Genomic DNA, 12,182 nt, shown 5'->3' on the forward strand with positions numbered 1-12,182 from the left:
GTAAAGTAAAGCATAGGGAGTATAGTCAATGACACGGTAATAACTATGTATAGTGCCTGGTGGGTACCAGACTAGTCAGGGGGATCACTTCTTAAATTATATAAATGTGTAACCACCATGCTGTATACCAGGAATTAATCTAAAATAATATTGAATGTCAACTGTAATTGAAATATTAAAAAAGGGAGGGGATATGAATGGGACTAAGAAGTCCACGTATCCAGGTATAAAACAAATAAATGAGGGGATGTAATGTACAGCATGGGGAATATAGTCAATAATATTGTGATAGCATGGTAAGGTGTCAGATGGTTGCTGGACTTATGGTGATCACTCCTTAGTGTATGTTAGCTACATTTAAATAAAAAATCTTAAAATAAATAAAGAAAACGTGAGAGAAAAGCATGTCCACTTCCCACTGCTGGTTTGGGACCCATCGAGATACCAGTCATTGTGTGTCTTGAACAGGGCTGATGCTCAATAAACATGGGCCGGTCTCTTTACTCTTTCTCTCCCCATTTTCGTCTTTTGCAAAAATAAGTTCCGGGCCATTTGTGTGAGTGAGTGCAGACAGAACAAGATGTCCTTACAGACTGGCGTGGCCGGGACTTTGATGTATACATACTTTCTTTCAAAGATGACAAATTATTAGCAAAGCGAAGCAAGCCAACACAAACAAGACACCAGCACTCCCAAAAACCCAGCAAGTTCTGCGGGGGGCTGGCGCCCAGCTTCCCTGGCTGTAAACACAGCCGGGGCGTCACTGGGATTAGGCTGTTTCCCTGAGCCCTGAGTGGTTAGTGTGATTAGCAAGCAGTCTCGGGACTGTTGGCTTTCCCCCTTGCAGTTCTTCCTACTCAGAAACAAGGGGCCCAGGAGGCTGTGATCCCCCCCAGCCTACCCCAAAAGGAGAGTCTTTGACTTGTTTGCCATGGAAACTGTTGTGGATGATTTAGGTCTCTAGAGGGCGGACAGAGCTGAAGACCCGTAAGATGGGTCCCTTTCAGAAACGCAGAACTTCTTTAGGGAAATTTGTTCCAGATAAAGAAGGACCATGGCCTAAGGGATCTGAAGGCTCTGATGGTCAGGGCCAGCCAGGCTGTGATTTCAGGGGCCCGTGGAAAGCCCCCACACCTGCCCTGAGTCTGCCCTCTGAGCCTGGAAACAAAGCCTGCCTTTCCACACGGCCACGGAAATACAACCTGTGACTCCTCCTTGGAGAGACACCTGGTCAGTTCTTGCTGTGAAGAAATGAGCACCTTGTCTGATTATTCGCCCTAAGGCGAATCCACGACTTTGGCTGAGTGGGAGAACCAGCAGCGCTATCCACTGCACACTTAAAAGGGGCTGAGGGAGCCAGTTTCATACTGAGGCAAAGGGACAGAATGAGACACAGGGGGTATCCAGACAGGCAGCCCTGCTTCAGGCAGATGTCTATCACCCTCCAGACAACACCCTGGTCTGTCTCCGGGGACTTTCCATCACCAGGTGCCACAAGCAGTTTCTTGAAGAGATTTTGTGTGTATTGTCCTTCACAGCCCCTAACTGACCAGTCACTCGGCGGCCACAACCCTACTCCCCTCATCCGAGCCTTCTGGTCAGTGGGTGTCCAGAAGCCCTCGAGGTGCTTGGTTTGGTACTGGGTTAGTGAGCATGGAAGTGGAAGGGAAGGCTTTGCAGGGAGCTGCGGCCCCACCGCAGGCCGCTCCTACCATGTCACTCTGCGACTGCGTGGCCCCGTAGGCAGCCATCCCGTTGGAGGGCGCAGCTGGCTGTGGTGTGTCAGGCTGGATGTACCCTCTTCTGTCAATTAGGCTACAAGAGAAAACAAGGAGAAAGAGAGTGAATAAAAAGCCAAAGACGACATCAACACTGTTTTAAGTTCCATTTTGGGGGTCTCTCTTCCTGTGGTGGGCCCCACCTTAGGCACCTTGGAAGACAGCTCTACACACCTTTGGTAGTCAGGTACCAAGTTCTGTCACGTCTGCCTTTTAAACTGCTTGTAGCTTCTGTTCCCTCCCTGTGCCCTGCTGCAGACCCCGCCTCGTCTGCTGGCCTCAGCTCCACCAGCCTCTGCCCCCCTGTCCGTGGTCCCCACCGCCATCAGCATTTTTCCTATCGCTGTGTCCTGGTCACGTCACCCCTCCTGCTGGGGGGCGCTCCCAGGCCACTCCATCACCTGCGAACAAGGTCCAGGCCCCTACTCTTGGCCTTCAGGCTCACACATCTGTCCCCAACTTTCCTCTCCAGCCTAAATCCACGTCTTCTTATTACATATGTGGCGCTCGCAGGTTCATTCCTGCCACAGTTGAGTCAGTGCCTGCCACGCGCTGGCGTGCAGCTTGGGGACAGAAGCCACGGACTCCGTAATCACTCTGCTTTGCCAGCTGCGAATGTTTGTTCAAGCTCTGGTTTTTCTTTCCCAAAGTCACTTCCCCTTCCACTCCACTGCCCATTTTTCACGGCCAGGTTCAAAAGTGCCACAGCTGCTGCTCTTGTCTCTGTACCTGCTTCCACCCCTTCTCTGGCTTCTATTAGCGCTACGTGGCACCCCTCACCGTTTTCCTGGTGTCACGGTGACTTTACAGTCTAGTCTAGCAGCCTGCAAGCTCCCGAGGGCAGGCTTTATCTTTTCTCTGCCACGGCCTCTGGCCCCAGCAGATTGGGCCGAAGGAGGTCCCTGAACATCTTGCTGGCACTGCCTGTTCCCACATTTGTGTCTGTCATAGACTGTGAGCTCCTCAAGGGCAAGAATAAGGTCTTCTTAACCACTGTGTCTCCACAACTGACAGCCAGTAGGTGCTGAGCACATGCTTATTGGTTGAATGAATAAAAATGGGTCCTCTGTCTCCCAAAGACAAGTGTTTTGAACATGTTTCTGAAGACTTTTTTTTTTTTTTTGAAGACTTTTTTTCTGTGCACTATGGCACCGTTGCTGGTTAGAAGGTAGGAGTGAAGCCATCCAAAGAGCTTCCTTGAGTGAAGTCTCAGTGTTGAACTTGAGTCTAAGGGGGGAACGTCAAAGGGCAACAGGAGGTTGGGCTAATAGATGGGCGTGTCCTCTGTGGACCCACCCTTCCCCTCCCCCGTCACTGTGTGGCTCTCCTGGGACCAGGCGGAGGGCAGGGCTGCGGACACTGCTCTAACTTGTGTTTGGCTTTGAGAAGATAGGATCATTGCAACTACAATCTTCAGGTCTTCAAGTGACGGAAGAACAAGCCATTAAAAAATGCTTGTGACAGGATCTTGAAAAGGAATGCTCCCTGCGTCAGTGTCAGTTGAAACCTCAAGTTTAGAGAAAAAACAACAGGCACCAAGAACCTCCATCTGCCAAAGGGAGGTGCTGGACCATCCATGCAGGACCGTCAAAGCGGTTCGCAGACCAAGTGTGTAACCCCCTTCGAGGGTATAAAAGACTGAAGGCGAAAGAGCAAAGAAGGATGACTGGGAGAAAGGGGTCATCGGCACTCCGCAGGAGGCTGGGACTGGGGGTGAGCGGCCAGATGTAGGTCCCTGGGAGACAGCCAGCGGGGAGCGACTCACAGGGGCATCTCCAGGGTTGGACTGTATCCCCCCAAAAGATATGTAGAAATCCCAACCTGGGGAGGCGTGAAGGGATGGAAAGTGTTAACCTTCAATGAACTTTGAAGTTCTGGTCACTGAAATGACACTATTTCGGAGGAAATGGAAGTGGCCTGAGTCCTTTTTCCCCCATAAGTGACAGAGGACATTAAGGGACTCTCAGGGGATTTCACCCAGGAGCAGTAAAAGAACTAGGTCACCACGAGAGTCTGAAGGGACAGCAGGGAGAAAAACATAAAGTTGTCGGCCTGCATCCTATGTATTCAGCCTGTTTAATGTACCAGCCACCACCTACGAGTGTGACATTTTGCCACACGTTTCCTTCTAGTTCTCAGAATGGTCTGTGAGCCCCTCCTGGCTGGGCTCCCCTCATCTCATCACTTACCTTGGGCCTCCTTGACCCCTCCCTCCCACTCATGAACTCCTTCAGTTCCTCCTCTGACAAGCCAGGCTCTCCCCTCCCCTCTGAGCCTTTGCACATGCTCTTCCCCCTGTCTTCGTAATGCTTTTCTCCCAATTCCTACTCATCCTTTAGGAGAGCCACCTCCTCTGGGAAGCCCACCTATGTTCCCTGGAACCTGCATCCTGCCCTCCATCACAGCCCCTCCATCACTGTGAGGATTTGCAATCACCGGGTCTGTATTGCCCAGGAAGCTGCACCCTGCAGTTTGCCCCACAGCGCTTGCTCAGTATTAGTGACCAACGGAATTCTTAGGACCGGTTGACCCACAGCACCGTGCTGCAGTCTTTCCAATTTTCCATTCCATCTGCCAGGTTTGTATGAGGATGAACCCCCCCCTCCCGCCCCACCCTTCCCTCAAACTTGGCCATGCCCACCCTGCTGTCCCCACTGAGGACACTGCACAGGGGAACTGAATGTGGGTCTACAGATCTCACTGGGAAACAGGAAGACACACATCACATACACTCTCTCTCTCACGAGCACATTGGAAATGTTTTAGAAGCAACTTAAATGCACAATTCTGGGCACACAAGTGATTCTTAGCCCCTGTCTGAGGCACGGGACCTTGTTCGGGGGGCGGGGCTAGCAGAGATGCCCGTGAAAAGCCCTGGCCCTCGTAAGGGCAGAGGGGCTGGGAGGGGCAGGACAGAGAGAGGAGAGAGAAGGCAAGGAGAGGGAGGTCCAACACAAACACCACCCCGTCCCTTCTGATCGATGTGTTGGAACCATTCTCCATGGGTGTAACTCACAAAGAATTAAGAGCTGACTCTATTGGGGATGTGGGTGACTCTGATGTGGAGACAGCGTGTCCCAGTAAGCGCACGTGTGGGTGCTGATGTCAGACAACTGGGCGTGAGCCCTGACTGGGCAGCATTTACTTGCTGTGTGATCTCGGGCATATTATTTAACCTCTCTGTGCCTCAGTTTTTCACCCATAAAATGAGATACAATAGTACCTACCTCACAGGTACAGAGTGAGGTTCTAAAAGTTAACACATATAAAGCACTTAGAACAGAGCCTAATACTGTCCAATAAATGTCAGCTGCTGCCGTTAATATTATTATTGTCTTATAATCATCACCACAATCTCAGCCGCTTCATGTCACACGGATCTCTCCCACCAAAGTATTTCTGCATTTACATTCTATATAACTCTGCTCTTAGCCTTTATTTCCACAGGTTTTCTGATTGCTTCCTACGTCTCCCTCACTATGCTAACCACAGCCCCCTGCTTACCACTGACACTCAACATCATTCAATAATTCATGAGGTCACATACCTTAGTTTCCCTATTTGACCTTTTGGGGATTTTCCCTGAATGTGACACAAATTCAGTGGAAGAACCAAAAAGGTACCCAGCATAACACAACAAACAGCGAGATATCTATGATCTCTGTTTCTCTAAGGCCGTGTCCCCGTGGCACCAAGTGAAGCTCAGACCTGGTGGTCTCCTGGGCGGTCTGACCCAATCCCCCAGCTGTATGGCCAGGTCTCACCTGTGCTCACTTAGCTAAGGTGTCTGCTTTCCTGGGATCTGGTAAAGAGCATGATGCTTTCTAAGTCTTACCTTGGAGAGATGGGCCCACACAGGGCAACACAGCAATTTGTAAAGATATTTCCGTAGCTGTAGGGGTTGTAATTTTCTTTACCTCTTTTATTTGACCAAGATCCTTTAATCTGAAAGAAAAGGAGAGTCAGTAACGCAGTATCCTTCATATCAATGCCACAGTTCAGGCAAATTGGGCCCTGAGAAGTCCATAATGAATGCAAATCATCTTTACTCATTTCTTCAGCAGGACAGAAATGGGGACACTTCTGTCAAGAAAAACTGGCATTTACCCCAAACTTGGAAATAACCCAGGTCAGATTGGGGAGAAAGTAACATTCTCTGGGGACAATGATCTCTTATTTCTGCTACATGGCATTGAGAGGTCAGCTCACATAAGCCAGTGGAGATTTTTTTCATATGCACATTTAGTGTGCTAAACAGTAATTAAATGAATGGGAGCCCAAGAGTTAACATGGCTCCCCTAATTGCCAGTTTACACACCATCTGAATTCAGCCTCACAGTGTCGCCAAAATAATTTTTCAGATGCTAACGTTCATAGTTACCAAATACAAAAAACGTGTATTAATACGCTCTTAACTCACATATCTCATCAGCACCGATTTTCTCAAGTCTTAAAGGGAAGCTGAGTGATTCTGAGACATTTAATTCATACACTAATGGAGACTCGGTCAGAATCTAAATATTTAGTGCAAAGAGGACCAGACTTATGAAGAAACATTTTCCAGCATTGTGCTTCTTGTTTTCATAACTCCTCTCCATCCATAGTAAGAATAGGCATGTAATCCTGGACAAAAAGTCGAACCCTGGGTCCAGCTGATTGCCTCCAAAAAGGAACAGAGATGGTAACTAAAAGGCAGGCCTATGTGTTCACTCTGAGATGCCAGCCTGCCCTGGCCTCTCTTCAGGGGAGGGGTGACAAGTTGCTCACAAAACCACTGGGAAGGAAGCGAACAGAATCTCCTCCTCAGGGCTCAGAATTGGGTGTCACTTGGCCGATCTTAGTATCTAACCGATGTGGCCAGAAAGCAAGACAATTTAGAGCTTTCCAACAGAGAAACTGGAGAACAGAGGAAATGTCTGCACGTTCTTTGCTTCCAAGGGCTCACATCTGAAACGGGATGCGTGGAAGACATGGCCGCTAATCTTCTCTGTCCCTTTTCTCCTCGGTTGCTGAACATAAAAGAACACACCCCGGCCCCATACCACCAGGAACTTACATCTTCATTCGTTGTCTGGTTGGAGCTGATCAGGTACGTGTGGAAACCCGAGAGCCCAACAATAGACCAGACGGAGAAGAAGCACACCACAGCCTCCAGCACGGTAAGGTGGAGTCAAGGAAGTGAACTGGGAGGATGGGAAGCGTAGGGTCCCCCAGGAGCCGGCGGACTTGCGACCAGGACAGGAAAGCACAGGCCGACATCCAGCCCTCTTGCATGTCTGTTGATTTGGCCTGGCACCAGCTAAATCGACTGGGCTCCCTAACCAGAGGGTGACCTTTGCGGCAGCCCCATGCCCCACTCTCCTGCCACTTGCATCTGCACTCAGTAAATGGCTGGTGGGCTCCCTGAACATGACCTGCTTACTTCTCCATGGGTGACAGTTCCTCTGACTGCCCTCCCCACCTGACCTTCGCCTTTTCTTGTGACTCACTGTGTTGCCCCTCACGGTGGCAGCAAACCCAGGAAACTCACTGGCTGGAGTCGGCAGAGGCCAGGCTCCCGAAAAAGGACTCACTACTGAACATCAATTCAATCAGACTCTAATTTTGGCTTCTGAATGCGGAGGGCTATAGTCCCAACAGGTTTCTCTCCCAACCTGATTTGAGGCTGCAAATTGTCACACCAGTAACAGTTGACAGTCATGTGCAGGGGTGACTGCCCATGGCTGTAGCCCAGGCAGGGCTTATCTTCATGGCTTTCTGTCTCTTGACAGCCCTTCCATACTTTGGTGGCTGCCTGCTCCCACCTGTGGGTGGGCTTCTGACCCAGTGGGGGCATTCCTCAGAGTGGCATCTGGTGAGGGGCATTATTACTTAGGGGACCTTTTCCCTGACCCTCAGCCAACCCTGACGTATAAGGCTGTCTTCAGCTGTTTGATAGGTAACAGGGAAACCTGGCTGCTCAGCAGACACTGAATGAGGGGAACTTAGAGTTCCACAAGTGTGCTGTAACCAAAGGAGAGAAAGCTTGGCGTTCTTCAACAGAATAGAGAAATCAACCAAGAGTGTGGCAATTTGAAAAGACTAGAGAATTTCTCTGTCCCCAAAGGTTTACAAAACTCTGTTCATAAGCTACAGATATATCTCAGAAAAAAAATTCATCATAGGTCTGGGAGTTTAAATATATACACGCATCCCTCTACCCTAAACTACAGGGAGAGAGAGTAAATACTCATGCTTTCCCGATGCTTCCAAGGATGGAAGCCATAGACCATGCTGTAATGTATCACCATTGATTTTTGCAGGATTGTATCCAATTCATCTTTAGACCACAGAAATAAAATACATTATCCAGGGCAGTGCCATAATTCTCCACGTCACAATGGACGCCATTGTCTCGGCCTGTGGGGCCGCACACAGCAGGAGAGGCGAAAAGGCTCCTGGCTGGCGACTGACTTTCAGCAACAGGAAAACCACTGGGTCTGCTCTGGGAGAGGCAGAAAATGCTTTACTTTTCTAAGGTCTAAACTTCTAGAAACTGCAAGCTCAAAAGAAAGCACCACCCTGGAATTAAAAGGACATCTCAGGAGGAGAAGAATGTCCCTAGCTAGCCGAGAGAGAAACAGCCCAGAGCAGCTGGGGTCTTCCAGATGGCCCTGCCCACCCTCCTGGAGGAAGGAGGTAAATGGGAGGGAGGAGCAGTTACATCTCTGAGAAGAAGAAAACCAAGTCAGTATTTTGGAAAAGCAGATAAATATGGATGAGTAGGGAGGAACAATGGGAGAATAGAGAGATGCAGAGAAGCAGACCCCTCCCAGAGCTGCCACCAGCCTGGGCAACCCCTTCATTTCTCCCAGGATTACTCGGGTGGGCAAATGGGGATGGTGGGAGGCCCGGTGTGCACCTGGGGACGCATGAATGGTGGCCCTTGTAGCAAAGAGGGTCTCATGCTTAACTGCTTTCCCTCCTCCTCCTGTCATCCCTCCACCCAAGAGGGGATAGACTGGGGAGGCAGCCCACGTGGGAGTCCTGGCCCACACTGGTGTGAGAGCAGACGTGTAGGAAGGTGAGTCAGGAAAACGGGGTGCATCAATGGAGACGACACTGGCAAGGGATCTGTAGAGACGAGGAAAAGATAAGAGATAGAAAGATCAAAGAGAAGGCAATGCAGGAGACAAAGTAGAAAAGAGAGAATAAAAAAATGGCAGCAAAGATTTCTTTACTGAATAACACAAGAGCCGAACTTTGATCTCAGAAATACTATGCATCGCCACAAGTTTACATTCCAGGTAGAAAGATGGGGATGTGCAAATATCCAGAACATTCATATGTGTGAACCATGTAAAGACTGTCATTAAGAGTGGAGGTGAGTGACAGCATTTTAAGTGGCTCCTCCCCATTTTCTGGCTGCTGCTCCTTCTGCAATGCCACTTGCATTCATTACCCCCACAAGGAGGCATTGCTGCCAGTGGATATGGAATTGTAAAGGTTTAGAGCAGCAACAACAACAAAAAAATGCAGCTTCTATGTTAATATCTCGTGTGCCTTAGCAGCATTTTATAAATAGCAGAATGTAGTTTCACGGTTAGCTCACAGCTGTATCAAAATGACATGAATTCAAGTCAGGATGCAAACTGCGGCGGCTCACTCCTCTCGCTTCTCCCCCACACAGCTGAGGCTTCTCCCAGTACACCTTAGGGAATACTCATCATCATTCATAACTATGGCTGGCATCACGGGCTATGTGTCAGGTGCTGTTCCAAAGGCTTCACGGGGACTAAGGCAATCCTCAGAGTAACACAGCGAGAAGCACAATTCCCACTTCACTTATAGAGAAACTGAGGCAGAAAGCAGTTAAGTAATTTAAGATATAGTAGAGCTAGGATTTGAACCCTGGAAGTCTAGCTCTACAGCTATGAGAGAAAAGCCATAGGCTGGTTCCTTTCTTAATTCTTGCTGAGGGACAGGTGGCTCTAGGCTGACCCTCCCTTGTGCTGGAGGAGAACCTTGTCAGGGATTCCTGAACCTGTGGCAGCTGAAGGAGTCCCTTCCCCTCCAAGTTCACTGTCAGACTGCAGTACAAATATCTGAACAACATATCTCCTCGCCGACCCAACAGCTAGATGGTGACAACATCGATGCCGTAATAAGATCAAGAAAAAAAAATTTCTCTTAAATGTATAAAAACTCATTTACTGATATTTTAAAAAGAGAAATAAAAGGAAACATGCCAACTCCACTGGAAGCCAATTTAATAAGCACTTGGACGTTTATTGCATCAGAGTTCCAAATTATAGCAGCTGCAGCTGCCAGCCTGTATGTCTCCCCTAACTCCCAGTAAGACAGCGAGGCCCTTTTGTGTTCCGGGGCATGTCTTTAATTCCTCAGTCCCTAGCCCAAGATGTCACAGCCCAAGGCACTCACTAGCTGATTACAGAATTAAAAAGGACTGAAAAAGGCTGATGGGCAGATGGCCCCCATTGGGCTTCTATGCATTCCCAGGAGTGTGTGTTCTCTGTGGGGGAGGACGAGCTCCCAGTCCTAAGGGAATAGGGGCCTGATCTCCCATGGGAAGTAAGCGAGGGGAGATGGCCTTGAATGACATGGCCACAGTGTTGGGCAGAATGGTGAGGACACCTCAGGTTTTGGAGAGTCATAAAAGGTGAGAGATCATGGAACCAAAGCTTTTTAACTTTTTGGGTTCCCATTGTTTTCTCAGAAAAATGCACACAAATTTTTTTCTTCTAATTTCAGGAGGCTTATAAACTCCCCTGACACCTCTCCATGGGTACACATTGACCCCCAAGTCAAAATGCCCTGATTTATTCCAATCTCTTCTCTTTACAGATAGGAGGCCAAGGCTCAGAGTGGTCAAGCCACTTCTAAGAACTCACACAGCAGTTCATGGCAGAACAGAACTAGAACTTGGTCTCCAGACTTCTAGGAGAGAAAGAAGCCTTCCCAAGGCCCCAAACTATGGCAGTGTCACAGGACAGGCAGCAAGACTGAGACTGCCTGTGACATCAGTCCCATGGCTTTAGACTTTGTCTAATGCGCGAAGAACTTGTCTCTGTTACTATGTCACTGCCTATCTCTTCACATTCTTGCATTCAGGCTGGGGACCTGATTTTGTTGCCTAGTGCCAAATCCAGATGACAATTTATTGTAGAAAGTTTGTGTATTTCAAACTATTTCATTAACCAAACTCCCCTGGATTCCAGAAGAGCCAGGGAATGCTGAAGTGCAAGGTGTTGCCTTGGGCCCTCTCCTGTCTGTGCACTGGGCATATGAGGCCCTGGGTGTCACATCGTGTTAAGAGATTGCTCCGTGGGCACTGTACATGTGCCCCTGAGTCCTCATCTGTTTTATTCTGTGGTGGGTCTGCCTTGGGTTCTGATATTTAAACATAAGAAACAGATGCCGTTGGGAATTTCTTTTTTTTTTTTCTCCCCGTTAAAAGTTACAGTGGAATAGGCGACGCTTACTTATGGGAAGAGCTTTCATGTAAGGTCAGAATCAGAGACAGTTCCCTTTGTTCTCTAGGTTGAATGTCTACATCAGCATGTAATTCTTTTATTTAGGTTCAGAATCTGTCAGCATATTTTCCTTATCAATTAGATGACCCCGTAATCCTTAGAGATAGGAAAATATGGCTCATGCCCGTGTCACCTGAGTGCCGGCTCATCATGCTGCCTGGGATGGGGGCCCTTGACTTCACGGTGAAATACATGGCAAACACTTTGAAAATGGCAAGTCCCTGACACCCTTCAGACGAGATCACTTGACCATCATCTTTCAGGCTCTCAAATCCTTTTCTCCTAGATGCTTTTATAATAGGCAATAAGGATGTGCTGTAGTCCCAAATCAATCTATGAAGTCACTATAATTCTAATCAAAATTGCAACTGGAGGGCAAGCCCAGTGGCTCAGGCGGTTAGAGCTCCAAGCTTCTAACTCCAAAGGCTGCTGGTTCGATTCCCACATGGGCCAGTGGGCTCTCAACCACAAGGTTGCCAGTTCAATTCCTCAAGTCCCTCAAGGGATGGTGGGCAGCGCCCCTTGCAACTAAAATTGAACACGGCACCTTGAGCTGAGCTGCCGCTGAGCTCCCAGATGGCTCAGTTGGTTGGAGCGCGTCCTCTCAACCACAAGGTTGCTGGTTCGACTCCCGCAAGGGATGGTGGGCTGTGCCCCCTGCAACTAGCAACGGCAACTGGACCTGGAGCTGAGCTGCGCCCTCCACAACTAAGACTGAAAGGACAACAACTTGAAGCTGAACGGCACTCTCCACAACTAAGATCGAAAGGACAGCTTGACTTGGAAAAAAGGCCTGGAAGTACACACTGCTCCCCCAATAAAGTCCTGTTCCCCTTCCACAATAAAATCTTTAAAAAACAAAACAAAAAAC

At 48.8% G+C, this 12,182-nt stretch overlaps 1 protein-coding gene across 2 annotated transcripts in view; it reads right to left on the reverse strand.

The window, feature by feature from the left end:
• The window catches only part of ZDHHC14 (zDHHC palmitoyltransferase 14), a 263,676-nt gene that overhangs the window by 26,680 nt on the left and 224,814 nt on the right, over positions 1-12,182 (reverse strand). For both annotated transcript variants that reach the window (XM_081044309.1, XM_081044310.1), the window contains exons 6-8: positions 6,835-6,937; positions 5,614-5,723; positions 1,713-1,815 (exon numbers count right to left, since the gene is read on the reverse strand). In XM_081044309.1, the coding sequence (XP_080900435.1) occupies positions 1,713-1,815; positions 5,614-5,723; positions 6,835-6,937 (316 nt within the window). The remainder of the gene's footprint in view (positions 1-1,712; positions 1,816-5,613; positions 5,724-6,834; positions 6,938-12,182) is intronic.

The sequence above is a fragment of the Rhinolophus hipposideros genome (genome assembly GCF_964194185.1).
Source record: "Rhinolophus hipposideros genome assembly, chromosome: 3".
In the NCBI taxonomy this organism is placed as follows: Eukaryota; Metazoa; Chordata; class Mammalia; order Chiroptera; family Rhinolophidae; genus Rhinolophus; species Rhinolophus hipposideros.